The sequence below is a fragment of the Amphiprion ocellaris genome, chromosome 9, assembly GCF_022539595.1.
Source record: "Amphiprion ocellaris isolate individual 3 ecotype Okinawa chromosome 9, ASM2253959v1, whole genome shotgun sequence".
Lineage (NCBI taxonomy): Eukaryota > Metazoa > Chordata > Actinopteri > Pomacentridae > Amphiprion > Amphiprion ocellaris.
This window is the reverse complement of record NC_072774.1, coordinates 1,266,927-1,278,712: the sequence shown is the minus strand read 5'-3', so window position 1 is coordinate 1,278,712 and position 11,786 is coordinate 1,266,927. Positions and strand designations below refer to the sequence as shown.

The 11,786-nt window shown below is 42.0% G+C and overlaps 1 protein-coding gene across 3 annotated transcripts; it reads right to left on the bottom strand.

Annotated features, from left to right (window-relative positions):
* Positions 1-1,162: 1,162 nt before the first annotated feature.
* Positions 1,163-11,659, bottom strand: leng9 (leukocyte receptor cluster (LRC) member 9). Of its 3 annotated transcripts, none has more exons than XM_023275531.3 (8): positions 11,555-11,659; positions 11,159-11,300; positions 9,103-9,196; positions 7,792-7,922; positions 3,759-4,085; positions 3,551-3,692; positions 2,978-3,071; positions 1,163-1,926 (listed from the first exon to the last, which is right to left on the bottom strand). In XM_023275531.3, exons 2-8 carry the CDS (start codon positions 11,283-11,285, stop codon positions 1,306-1,308), a joined length of 1,536 nt encoding a protein of 511 aa, XP_023131299.1. In that variant the 5' UTR covers positions 11,286-11,300; positions 11,555-11,659; the 3' UTR covers positions 1,163-1,305. The 3 variants fall into 3 exon arrangements, with proteins under 3 accessions (XP_023131299.1, XP_023131291.1, XP_035806504.1); XM_023275523.3 differs by having other exon boundaries at positions 11,493-11,633; XM_035950611.2 differs by lacking the exon at positions 11,555-11,659 and adding an exon at positions 9,327-9,365 and having other exon boundaries at positions 11,159-11,295.
* Positions 11,660-11,786: the final 127 nt, after the last annotated feature.

The following is an 11,786-nucleotide window of genomic DNA, read 5'->3' as shown; positions in this document are numbered from 1 at the left end:
GGGTTGAACTGTAGGACGTGTCCAGCAGTGTTTGGGTTGAACTGCAGGACGTGTCCAGCAGTGTTTGGGTTGAACTGCAGGACGTGTCCAGCAGTGTTTGGGTTGAACTGCAAGACGTGTCCAGAAGTGTCCAGGTTGAACTGCAGGACGTGTCCAGAAGTGTTTGGGTTGAACTGCAAGACGTGTCCAGAAGTGTTTGGGTTGAACTGTAGGACGTGTCCAGCAGTGTTTGGGTTGAACTGCAGGACGTGTCCAGCAGTGCTTGGGTTGAACTGCAGGACGTGTCCAGCAGTGTTTGGGTTGAACTGCAGGACGTGTCCAGCAGTGCTTGGGTTGAACTGCAGGACGTGTTGAGCAGTGTTTGGGTTGAACTGCAGGACATGTCCAGCAGTGTTTGAGTTGAACTGCAGGACGTGTCCAGAAGTGTTTGGGTTGAACTGCAGGACGTGTCCAGTAGTGTTTGTGTTGAACTGCAGGACGTGTCCAGCAGTGCTTGGGTTGAACTGCAGGACGTGTCCAGCAGTGTTTGGGTTGAACTGCAGGACGTGTCCAGTAGTGTTTGTGTTGAACTGCAGGACGTGTCCAGCAGTGTTTGGGTTGAACTGCAGGACGTGTCCAGCAGTGTTTGTGTTGAACTGCAGGACGTGTCCAGAAGTGTTTGGGTTGAACTGCAGGACGTGTCCAGTAGTGTTTGGGTTGAACTGCAAGACGTGCCCAGAAGTGTCCGGGTTGAACTGCAGGACGTGTTGAGCAGTGTTTGTGTTGAACTGCAGGACGTGTCCAGCAGTGTTTGGGTTGAACTGCAGGACGTGTCCAGAAGTGTTTGGGTTGAACTGCAGGACGTGTCCAGCAGTGTTTGTGTTGAACTGCAGGACGTGTCCAGCAGTGCTTGGGTTGAACTCCAGGATGTGTCCAGCAGTGTTTGGGTTGAACTGCAGGACGTGTCCAGTAGTGTTTGTGTTGAACTGCAGGACGTGTCCAGCAGTGTTTGTGTTGAACTGCAAGACGTGTCCAGAAGTGTCCGGGTTGAACTGCAGGACGTGTTGAGCAGTGTTTGTGTTGAACTGCAGGACGTGTCCAGCAGTGTTTGGGTTGAACTGCAGGACGTGTCCAGAAGTGTTTGGGTTGAACTGCAGGACGTGTCCAGCAGTGTTTGGACTGAACTGCAGGACGTGTCCAGCAGTGCTTGGGTTGAACTCCAGGATGTGTCCAGCAGTGTTTGGGTTGAACTGCAGGACGTGTCCAGTAGTGTTTGTGTTGAACTGCAGGACGTGTCCAGCAGTGTTTTCATGCAACTGGCCTTCCTCATCTCAGAGAGACAGTGCACAGCGTCTGGTAGAACCCGTCCACGTTGGCTCCGCCCATCTCACACAGGTGTAAGGTGTTGACCGGCAGACGGCCAAAGTTCAGACTCTTCCCGGCCTTGAGGTCGGCGACGCCCTCGAAAACCCGGTCAGCGTCGGGCCGGTCCAGCTTGGCCAGGGTGAGGTGGTAGCGGGGGTTGAAGGAGTCCCGGTGCAGCAAGCCGTCCATCCTGAAGGCGTCCTGCAGGCCGGCGTTGAGCTGCTGCAGGTGGAGCTGAGGCTGGGGGCTCAGGTACAGAACCCTCCCGCTGAAGTGCTTCAGCTTCACCGGGAACGTCACCGACACCGGGGGGTTCCGGTCCAGTTGGGCGAAGCGCTGCAGGATCTCCCCGGCGGAGGCCACCTGGTCCGGGCCGCGGAGCACCAGCAGGCAGAGGGTGACGTGGAGGCTGGAGGCTGGCCGCCAGTAGGGGGCGCAGTCAGGCAGCAGGGACACCACGTCCTCCTGGAGCTGCTGGAAACAGGACAGGATGGACGGAGTGTTGGCCCGGAAACACACGAAGTGGGTCGGACGCTTCTTAGGAGGACGGCCGCCTCGCTTCTCCAGAGGGACTGAAGGATGCTGGGTAACGGGAGGAGAACGTAAAGACACAACGGAGCTGAAAATTATAATACAACATTAATCAGTGTTTTCCAAAGTCCAAAAAGATGTTGAAGAAGCTAGAAGATCGAAAAACATCTACAGGATGAGCACAAAAACACACAAAACGAAAAAAATGAGACACAAAACGACAGAAATGAAACACAAAATGACAAAAATGAAACACAAAATGACAAAAATGAGACCGAAAACGACAAAAAGGAGACACAAACAAATAACTGACAGGAGGACTGGGATTAGAAGATTAGAAACATATCCACATTTTTCTCAGCATTTAGAGACCAAACGGCTGATTTATTAATTCAGAAAATAATCATCAGATTAATCAGCTGTGAAATAAATCATTGGTTGGAAAAAAGTGGATCAGAGTTTTCCAAAGTTTGTTTTGTGTCGTTTGTTTCATTTTTTGTCATTTTGTTTCTGGTTTTTGCCGTTTTCTGTTTCCTTTATGTCTCGCTTGTGTTTTTTGTCTTATTTTTGTCATATTGTGTTTTGCTTTATTCATTGTTTTGTGTCTTGTTGTTTTTTTGTCTCACTTGTGGTTTTTTGTCTTATTTTTTCTTGTTTTGTGTCTCGTTTGTGTCATTAATGTAATTTTTTGTCTTTTTTGTTTTGTCTCGTGTTGTTCGTCTCATTTTGTGTCTCATTTTTGTAATATATTGTCTTGTCTTTGTTGTTTTTTGTCTGGCTTTTGTTTTGTGTTTCCTTTTTGTCTTGCTTGTGTTTTTTGTCTTATGTTTTTCATTTTGTGTGTTGCTTTATTCATTTTTTTTGTCTCATTTTGTTTTTTTGTCTCGTTTGTCCATTGTTTTGTCCCTTTGTAACTTTTTTGTATAATTTTTTGTCTCATTTTTTGTTGTTTTGTGTCTCATTTTTGTAATATTTTGTTCATTGTTCATCGTTGTTGATCAGAAGCCAAATAATGGTTGCAGCTCTACTTCCTGCATTCATTATTAAATTCAGGATCAATCATGTCCTTCATGTATTTCAGTGTGAACTAAGCAGCACCAACCCCAGAGTCTCCGTTGTTCTCCCAGTTTTCCTCCCATTCAGCCGGAGTTTCCTCGTCTTCCTCTTTATCTTTCTGCTCCTCTGAAACCTGAAGTCTGAAACCAGAACATTTATCACCATTAGAACTGATTCAGAAAGTTCAGACTCTAAACCGAACCACAGCTGAATTATTAAATACAAAATGTTGTGTTTTGAGGCTCATTTAAGTTCAGAAAATAGAGTCATCATCTTCTAATCCCAGTTCTCCTGTAGTTAGGGACAGATTTGTGTCTCGTTTTTGCCCTTTTGTGTCTCATTGTGTCTCAACCTGCTCCTCTGTTCACCGTTTCTGCTGCTTTTATTTTATTCTCCTCTCAGTCTCTCTGTGGAAACACTGCCTGCAGTTCAACCTGAAAACTCTCAGATTTTTTGTCACCTGACTGTTGGTCACAGCTGAGTCAGACTTACTTTATCATTTGCACAGAGGAACTCAGAATTTTTAGATTTTTACAGATTCAGTTTAATAGAAACACTTTATTTTTAGAGAGTTTTTAAGACGGGGTGTTTGAGGTTAAATTCCAGGATGAACTCTGACCTGTCTGCAGCTGATTCTTGAGGCTGAACGTTTGTCTCGTTCTCCTCCTCCTCCAGATGTCTGGGATTAATCTTGGTTGGTTCTCCGTCCTGCTCCGGTGGAAGCTGCTCTGCTTCTTCTGGATCCTCAGACTCAATTTCCTCTGAAACAAACAGAATCCATCAGGTTTAACTCAGTATCCCGTTCACATGAGGCGCAGCAGTCTCACCCGTCGCCTCCTCCTTTTGTCCAAAGGGGGGCGCCAGAGGCTGCCCGGTGGAGCCGAAGACCCGGTCGGTCCTGGTGTGGCGGTCCCAGACCCGGTGCCCCCTGTGGGTGAAGTACTGGATCCGGTGTCGGGGCAGCGCCAGCTCAGAGGCGTAGTCGCAGTCGCAGGGGTCGGTGTCCCAGTTGAAGTCGGAGAATGGACGCTCCAGAACGCCAAGGAACCGATCCACGTAGCCGACCACGAAGTCTGCAGCCTCCACCGACGGATCCCACAAGATCCTGGAGATAACGTCGTCGGCCGTCCGCATCCGAGGCTTTTTGTTCACCTCTGAGGGAGACAAAGAGATAAAACAGTTTAATGGAGGGAAAAGATTCATCAGATTATTAATAAAAACTCTCTGAACTCCAATTCAATTCAGTTCAATTTTATTTATATAGCGCCAATTACAGTCAAATTGTCTCGAGACGCTTTACAGAACCCATATGCCTGAACCCCCAGAGCAGCCCTAAGGAGACAGTGGCAGGAAAACACCCTTTAACAGGGAAAAAAACCTGGAGCAGAACCCGGCTCTAATGTGGGGGAACCATCTGCTGCTGGCCGGGTGGGTTGAGAGGGACAGAAGAGGTAGAGAGGTAGAGATAGAGGGTTAAAGATAGAGGGTTAGAGGTAGAGAGGTGGGGGGGAACACAAGGACCATAAAACACACAGTTTGATACATGCATGATAAGACAGATGATACATGCAAAGTAGAAGCTAACATGGAAACTGATTATAGTTTACTGCTATGGTGTACAGCTCTGGCATTAAATATACTACATATATAGCTGGTGGTAAATTCAAAAATATGTAGACGAGCAAATCAAGTATAGTGAGGGTGATGCAGAGGAGATTGGTGGAAATGGGCAGCTGGAAGCAGTGGGCTGGAGGAAGGTCAGCAGCAGCAGCATCCCACAGATGGAGATTAGGCCAGTTGGTGGGAGAACCACCACAGATCTGAAGCATCCAGCTCTGGGATCAGGGACACTCGGAGAAAGGACACAGGGAGAAACAGAGTGAGTGTAATGCAATAATGGTATATATATATTAAATATAATGGTAGATAGAGAAGGGCTCAGTGCATCCAGAGAGGTCCTCCAGCAGCCTAGGCCTATAGCAGCAGAACTAGGGGCAGAACTAAGGGACGTCCAAGAGGAAGACTCCAGCTGACTCCCTCAGGGTCCCCCAGTCAGTCCTAACTATAAGATTTGTCAAAAAGGAAGGTTTTAAGCCTGGTCTTAAAAATAGAGAGGGTGTCCACCTCCAGAACCCAAACTGGGAGCTGGTTCCACAGGAGAGGAGCTGATAACTGAAGGCTCTGCCTCACATTCTACTTTTAGAGATTCTAGGAACAAGTAAGCCTGCAGTCTGAGAGTGAAGAGTTCTGCTAGGATAATATGGTACTATCAGGTCTTTAAGATATGATGGAGATTGGTTGTTAAGAGCTTTATATGTCAGAAGAAGGATTTTGAATTCTATTGTAGATTTAACAGGAAGCCAATGAAGAGAAACCAGTATAGGAGAAATATGATCTCTCTTGCTAACTCCCGTCAGTACTCTGGCTGCAGCGTTTTGGATCAGCTGTAGATGTTTCAGAGAGCTATTGGGACAACCTGATAATAAGGAATTACAGTAGTCAAGCCTAGAAGTAACAAATGTATGGACTAGTTTTTCTGCATCACTCTGAGACAGGATGTTCCTGATTTTCACAATATTTCTCAGGTGGAAAAAGGAAGTCCTACAGATTTGTTTTATGTGCGAGTTAAAGGACATGTCCTGGTCAAAGATAACACCGAGGTTCCTCACAGTAGTACTGGAGGCCAATGTAATGCCATCCAGAGTAACTATATGCTTTGAGAGCAATTTTCTAAGATGTTTGGGGCCAAATACAATGACTTCAGTCTGGTCTGAATTCAGTAGTAGGAAATTATAGGTCATCCAGGTCTTTATGTCCTTAAGACAATCTTGCAGTCTAGCTAGCTGATTAGTTTCATCTGGCTTCATAGATAAATACAACTGAGTGTCCTCAGCGTAACAGTGGAAATTAATACAGTGCTTCCTAATAGTATTGCCTAAGGGAAGCATGTATAATGTGAACAGTATTGGTCCTAAGACAGAACCCTGAGGAACTCCATGATTAACCCTAGTATGCTCAGAAGAGTCATTGTTGACATGCACAAACTGGAACCTGTCTGATAAGTAGGATTTAAACCAGTCCAGTGCTGTCCCTTTAATGCCAATAGAATGTTCTAGTCGCTGTAATAAAAGTTTGTGGTCGATTGTATCGAAACTCCAAACAGCTGCTTCTGGAGGTTTTTTAAAGCACTTTTTTCTTCACTGTGGTTCATTTTTTAATCTAAAGTCCTGCAGCTCTACGGAAACAGAACAAACACGGACACAGTTAGAACAAGAAAAGCCCTCAGAGAGCGAAGTCCTCCTCCAAGGCTGCCCAGTCCCACATATGGCATCGTCAGAAATGCAGCATTTTTTTACTCCGGCAAAGAACACGGTGGAGTTCTCTGATGATCGGTGTCTGTCTGTCTGTCTGTCTGTCTGTTAGCAACATTACTCAAAAACATTCTACCGGATTTGGATGACATTTTCAGGGAAGGTCAGAAATGACACAAGGACCAAGTGATTAGATTTTGGCAGTGATGCAGCTTATAGTCTGGATCCATGGATTAGTTAAATATTTCTGTATCATTGCCAGATAGCGGCACGGCGTCACTGTAACCATGACAACAAGTGAACACTACGTCAGCTGCCTGCTAATGATCACATAATTGCGATTTCAGTTTTTCTGGCTAATAAAATAAAATTATTTAGATGAAATATTGTCATTTTAAGATTAGATTTGGTTGATTTTTATGACGGAAACACATGATGCGCTCAGGGACCATCGGTCAGTTACAAATCCTTCAGTTTCTACTGATTCTGGCTGGAAAATAAAATTATATTGATGAAATGTTGTTATTTTAAGCTTAGATTTGGGTCATTTTGAATGTGATGCCTTCAAGGACTGCCAATAAGCTAAAATTCTTTCAGTTTTTACAGTTTCTGCTGGATAAATTATGTGGAGAATAAAATTATCTGATGAAATATTGTCATTTTAAATCTTAGATTTGATTAATTTTGAACGTGATGCATTCAGGGACTTTGGCAAGTTACGAATCTTTCAGTTTTTACTGTTTTTGGCTGATAAATTATGTGGAAAATGAAATTATTTTGATGAAATATTGTCATTTTTAGATTAGATTTGGTTCATTTTCATGACAGAAAGGAACAATCGGTTAGTTAGAAATCTTTCAGTTTTTACTGATTCTGGCTGATAAAATAAAAATATTTTGATGAAATGTCATAATTGTAAGCTTAGATTTGGTTAATCTTCATGATGTAACCATGTGATGCGTTCAGGGACCACCAGTAAGTTACCGTGGGTAAGTTACTGACGGTAAATTATTTTGATGAAATATTGTCAATTTTAGATTAGACTTGGTTCATTTTCATAACAGAAACATGTGATGTGTTCAGATACCATCAGAAAGTTAGAAATCCTTCAGTTTTTACTGATTCTGGCTGATAAAATGTGTGGAAAATAAAATTATTTTGATGAAATATTGTAATTTTAAAGCTTAGATTTGGTTGATTTCATGACGTTTTATTAATCCCAAGAGGGGAATTTCTGATTTTCGCATCTCTCCCCAACTGGGGGAGTCAGAGCGCAGGGTCAGCCACAGTACAGCGCCCCCTGGAGCAGGAAGGGTTAAGAGACTTGCTAAAGGGCCCAACAGTGGCCACATCGGGGCTTGAACCTCTGACCTTCTGATCAGTAGTCCAGAGACTTAACTGTTGCACCACCACTGCCCCCAATTTGCAGTTTGTGGCTGAAAAATGGTGGAATTTGGTTGTTTTTTTCAGGATAACCTCCCTTTTGGGTTTTAGAATTGACAGGATTCAGTCTCTGTTATCCTCTGAGGAAATTAAATTAGATCTTCACCTCTCCTCTCGCTGTATTTTGGCTTCACTGCTTTGTTGGCGCCGCCTTTCTTCTTCTTGTGTTTCTCCGTCTTTTCTCCGTCCTGTTTGTCGTCCGAGTCCTGACATCCTGAATCATCTGCCGGTGGCTCGCTGAGAAACAATGAGAACAACGTAAAACTCAGATTCTCTCTGACATAAAAACCTTCACCAGGACACGACTCAGATCTGAAACATTCAGCTTCACACTGACGAATGAAAAATACTCAAAATAAAGACGTTTCAGTTTCATAATCCGACCTTGGAGGATTATTTCATCTCCACGTGGAGCTGATTAACGCTGAGAATGATTTAAGGTGAAACTCTGACGTCTGGAACCAGCAGCTTTTACTGCAACGATTTCCAAACATTTTACTGAAGAAATACTAAAAATAAAAATAAAACCTGCCTTGAATTCATCTGAAAAAGTCCCCTTTTGCTCTGCTGGGGAGTTTCCTGTGAGATAAACGGCATCTCTGGCCAAATGTTCTGTTTATATCACATTAAAATGGTATAAAACTAATAATTCTGAATATCTGATGTAAAAGTTGCTTTTTAGATGACATAAAATCTTGAAGAAATGAACCGTAGAAATGTTTTTTAGACTAAAACAGAACCTCTTACGGAACATTTCATTTGTATGAATTATTTTGGATTAAAAAAACGTAGAAACAGTTCAAATTCACTATGTTTTATTGTGTTTTTTCTCTTGTTTTTGTCATTTTAAGCTCAGATTTGTTTGATTTTCATGATGGAAACATATGTTGCGTTCAGGGGCCGTCTGTACATGAGAAATCCTTCAGTTATTACTGTTTCTGGCTGACAAATTATGTGGAAAAAACAATTATTTTGATGAAATATTGTCATTTTAAATCTTAGATTTGGCTAATTTTCAATGTGATGCATTCAGGGGCTGTCAGTAGATTAAAAATCTTTCAGTTTTTACAGTTTCTGGCTGATAAATCATGTGGAAAATAAAATTATTTTGATAAAATATTGCCATTTCAAGATTTGATTTGGTTCTTTTTGAATGTGATGCATTCAGGGACCGTCGGTACGTTAGAAATCCTTCAGTTTTTACTGTTTCTGAGTGGAAAATTAAATTACTTTGATGAAATATTGTAATTTTAAGATTAAATTTGGTTAATTTTGAACGTGATGCAATCAGGGACCTTCTGTAAGTTTGAAATCTTTCAGTTTTTACTGTTTCTGGCTGGAAAATAAAACTATTTTGATGAAATATCGTCAACAAAAGGCCCTTTTTGCTCGGCCGATTGCTTTTCTTCGAACACACCTGTGAGATAAACGGCATCTCTGTCCAAAACGACATTTTCCCATCAGGAAAAACTGGCAGACTTTAACTCGGTCCTCATCGCCTTCAGCAGAATCTGTGAAAAACAGAACAACAAAGAGAAAATTACTGAACTTTAAAGTAATATGAATATGTTTGAAGGGTAAAATTTTAAAAACCCACATTTAAATAGTTTAAATTCATCTTTAACATCTAATTTTACTGACTTTTGTCGCTTGTTTATGCCATTTCCATCCAGAAGAAACCTGTCGGTCAAATAAAAATTCAATATAAATCAAAATTTGGCATGACGAGGAACAATTTTGGGTCTTTTTCTGGACTAATAACAGACTATAGAACTACTGCATCAGCTGTTCTACCTTCATAGTGGATGAGAACCTGGTAGAACATGGAGGAACCAACAGGAAATGGCTAGAAATAGTTAAAATTCATTATTACCATCTCTGATTAACTGTTTTGTGTCCTGTTTATGACATTTCCAGCTAGAAAACACCTGTTGGTTGAATAAAAACTCCCTATAAATCTTATTTTGTCGTAGATATGAACGGTTCTAGAGCTTTAACTCCACATTATCGTGTCTCTTCTATGTAAACTAGATTCGTTTTGTGTCTCGTATTTGTCATTTTCTGTCTTGTTTTTGTCGTTATCTCTCTGGTTTTGTTGTTTTCTGTCTCATTTTTGTCTTTTTGTGTCTCGTTTTTGTTGTTTTCTGTCTCATTTGTGTCATGCTGTGTCTCGTTCTTGTTGTTTTCTCTCTTGTTTTTGTCTTTTTGTGTCTCATTGTCATTTTCTGTCTCGTTTTTGTCTTTTCGTGTCTCATTTTTGTCGTTTTCTCTCTGGTTTTGTTGTTTTCTGTCTCATTTTTGTCTTTTTGTGTCTTGTTTTTGTTGTTTTGTCTCGTTTTGTTGTTTACTGTCTCATTTTTGTCATTTTCTCTGCTGTTTTTGTTGTTTTGTGTCTCATTTCTGTTGTTTTGTGTCTCAGTTTGTCACTTTTTGTCTCATTTTTGTTCTTTTCTGTCTCGTTTTTGTCATTTTGTGTCTCATTGTTGTCGTTTTCTGTCTCATTTTTGTCATTTTCTCTCTGGTTTTGTTGTTTTCTGTCTCATGTTTGTCTTTTTTTGTCTTGTTTTTATTATGTCGAATCTTTTACTGGATTCCTCTCTATCTTAATCACGTCTGACGGTCCAGTAAAGCATCTAAAGCAGAGATAAGTGGGAGGATTTGACTTGTCCTCTGTAAACGATGCAACAGGTGGTCACGTCTCGACCCTGGAAACTCAGATGTCAGCCAAGTAGTTCCTGAACGGTCTATTTACAGAACCCACTGTGACTCACAAACACTCCGATTATCAGCCGGTACGACTTTCTAACATCTGGTTCCAGACATTACTGGAAGAACGGGGATGTTCTTCATTCCTCGGAAACTCAACCTGACGGATCCTGACTCACTTCCTGAGTGGAAGGAGAAAGTCTGGCAGCGGTTCAGGAGCTCAAACCGCATGACAGCAGAACTTACCAGAATACTAATCGCTCCCAGTCACCCAGAAACCCTCTGACCATCCGCTACCGAGGAAATAAACTGATCTCCAGCCGCTAGATCGGCCACAGGAATGAAAACTGACTTCAGTGCAGCTGAATGACTAATTTTAATTCTAAACGTGGCCTGGTGTGGTCTACATGTGAAAAACGCAGTAAAAGCTTCATTTTCTTGCTTTCTCACTACAGAAAATAAAGGTTTCAAGAATCAAAACCTGCATTTTAAAGAATCTTAAGCCTCTGTTGGTCAATCTAGTCCAGACTAGACCAGTTTATATGTAGTGGTTTTAGATCTGGACCTGGTCTAATGTGATCTATGTGAGAAAAAAGATAGATTAAACCTTTATTGATCCCACAGCGGGGAAATTTACAGTGTAACAGCAGCAACTCCAACAGTCAGAATAAAAAGGAGAGCAGCACACAGTGCATACAGTGAAATGATTTTTTTTCATCTCTAACTTAATGTACACCAGTATGTGTGAACCTGACAGACAGATCTACCTTCTGAGTTTTTTTGGTTTTCAGCTGGGACTCCTGCCTCCGGTCCAGGTGAGTCTGTCAGGTGAGTCCCACCGTGTCTCTCCTCCTCTGCTGCACCTGAAACCACCGCTGATCCACCTGACGCCATCCTCAGACCTAAGATCTAGAAGAAACGTGTTACTTCAGAAAAGTCTGCCGTGTCTCTGAGCTGTTTTAGGCTTTGTTTGTGTGACACTCCTAAAACTGGAAAAATCACTTCTCAACGCGGAAGTGGCTACTATAATGGCGATTTACGACAACATTATAAACATTTAATCAAGAAAAGAACACATCAATATTAAGATCAGACACTTACAAATACGAGCGTGTGTTTTGAACCACGGGGAACAGAGTTTTTCAGTTATTTCAGGCACTAACCGGCAAAGAAAACGCTTCTGATCCGTCGTCACCCTTTGACCACCTCTGGCTGGTTGCGTCAGCGGGGATTGTGGGTAATGTAGTTTTCACATGTTTCCCTGAAAAGTGTCTTTTGTTTGTTAGGGAAAGCTGAATATTAACAGGAAATCTACAAGTCAGAAAACTAATTTCTATTCGCTTTAAAATTATCTGAGATTTTTTTCCAATTTAACCGTTAAAATTTTAAAAATCT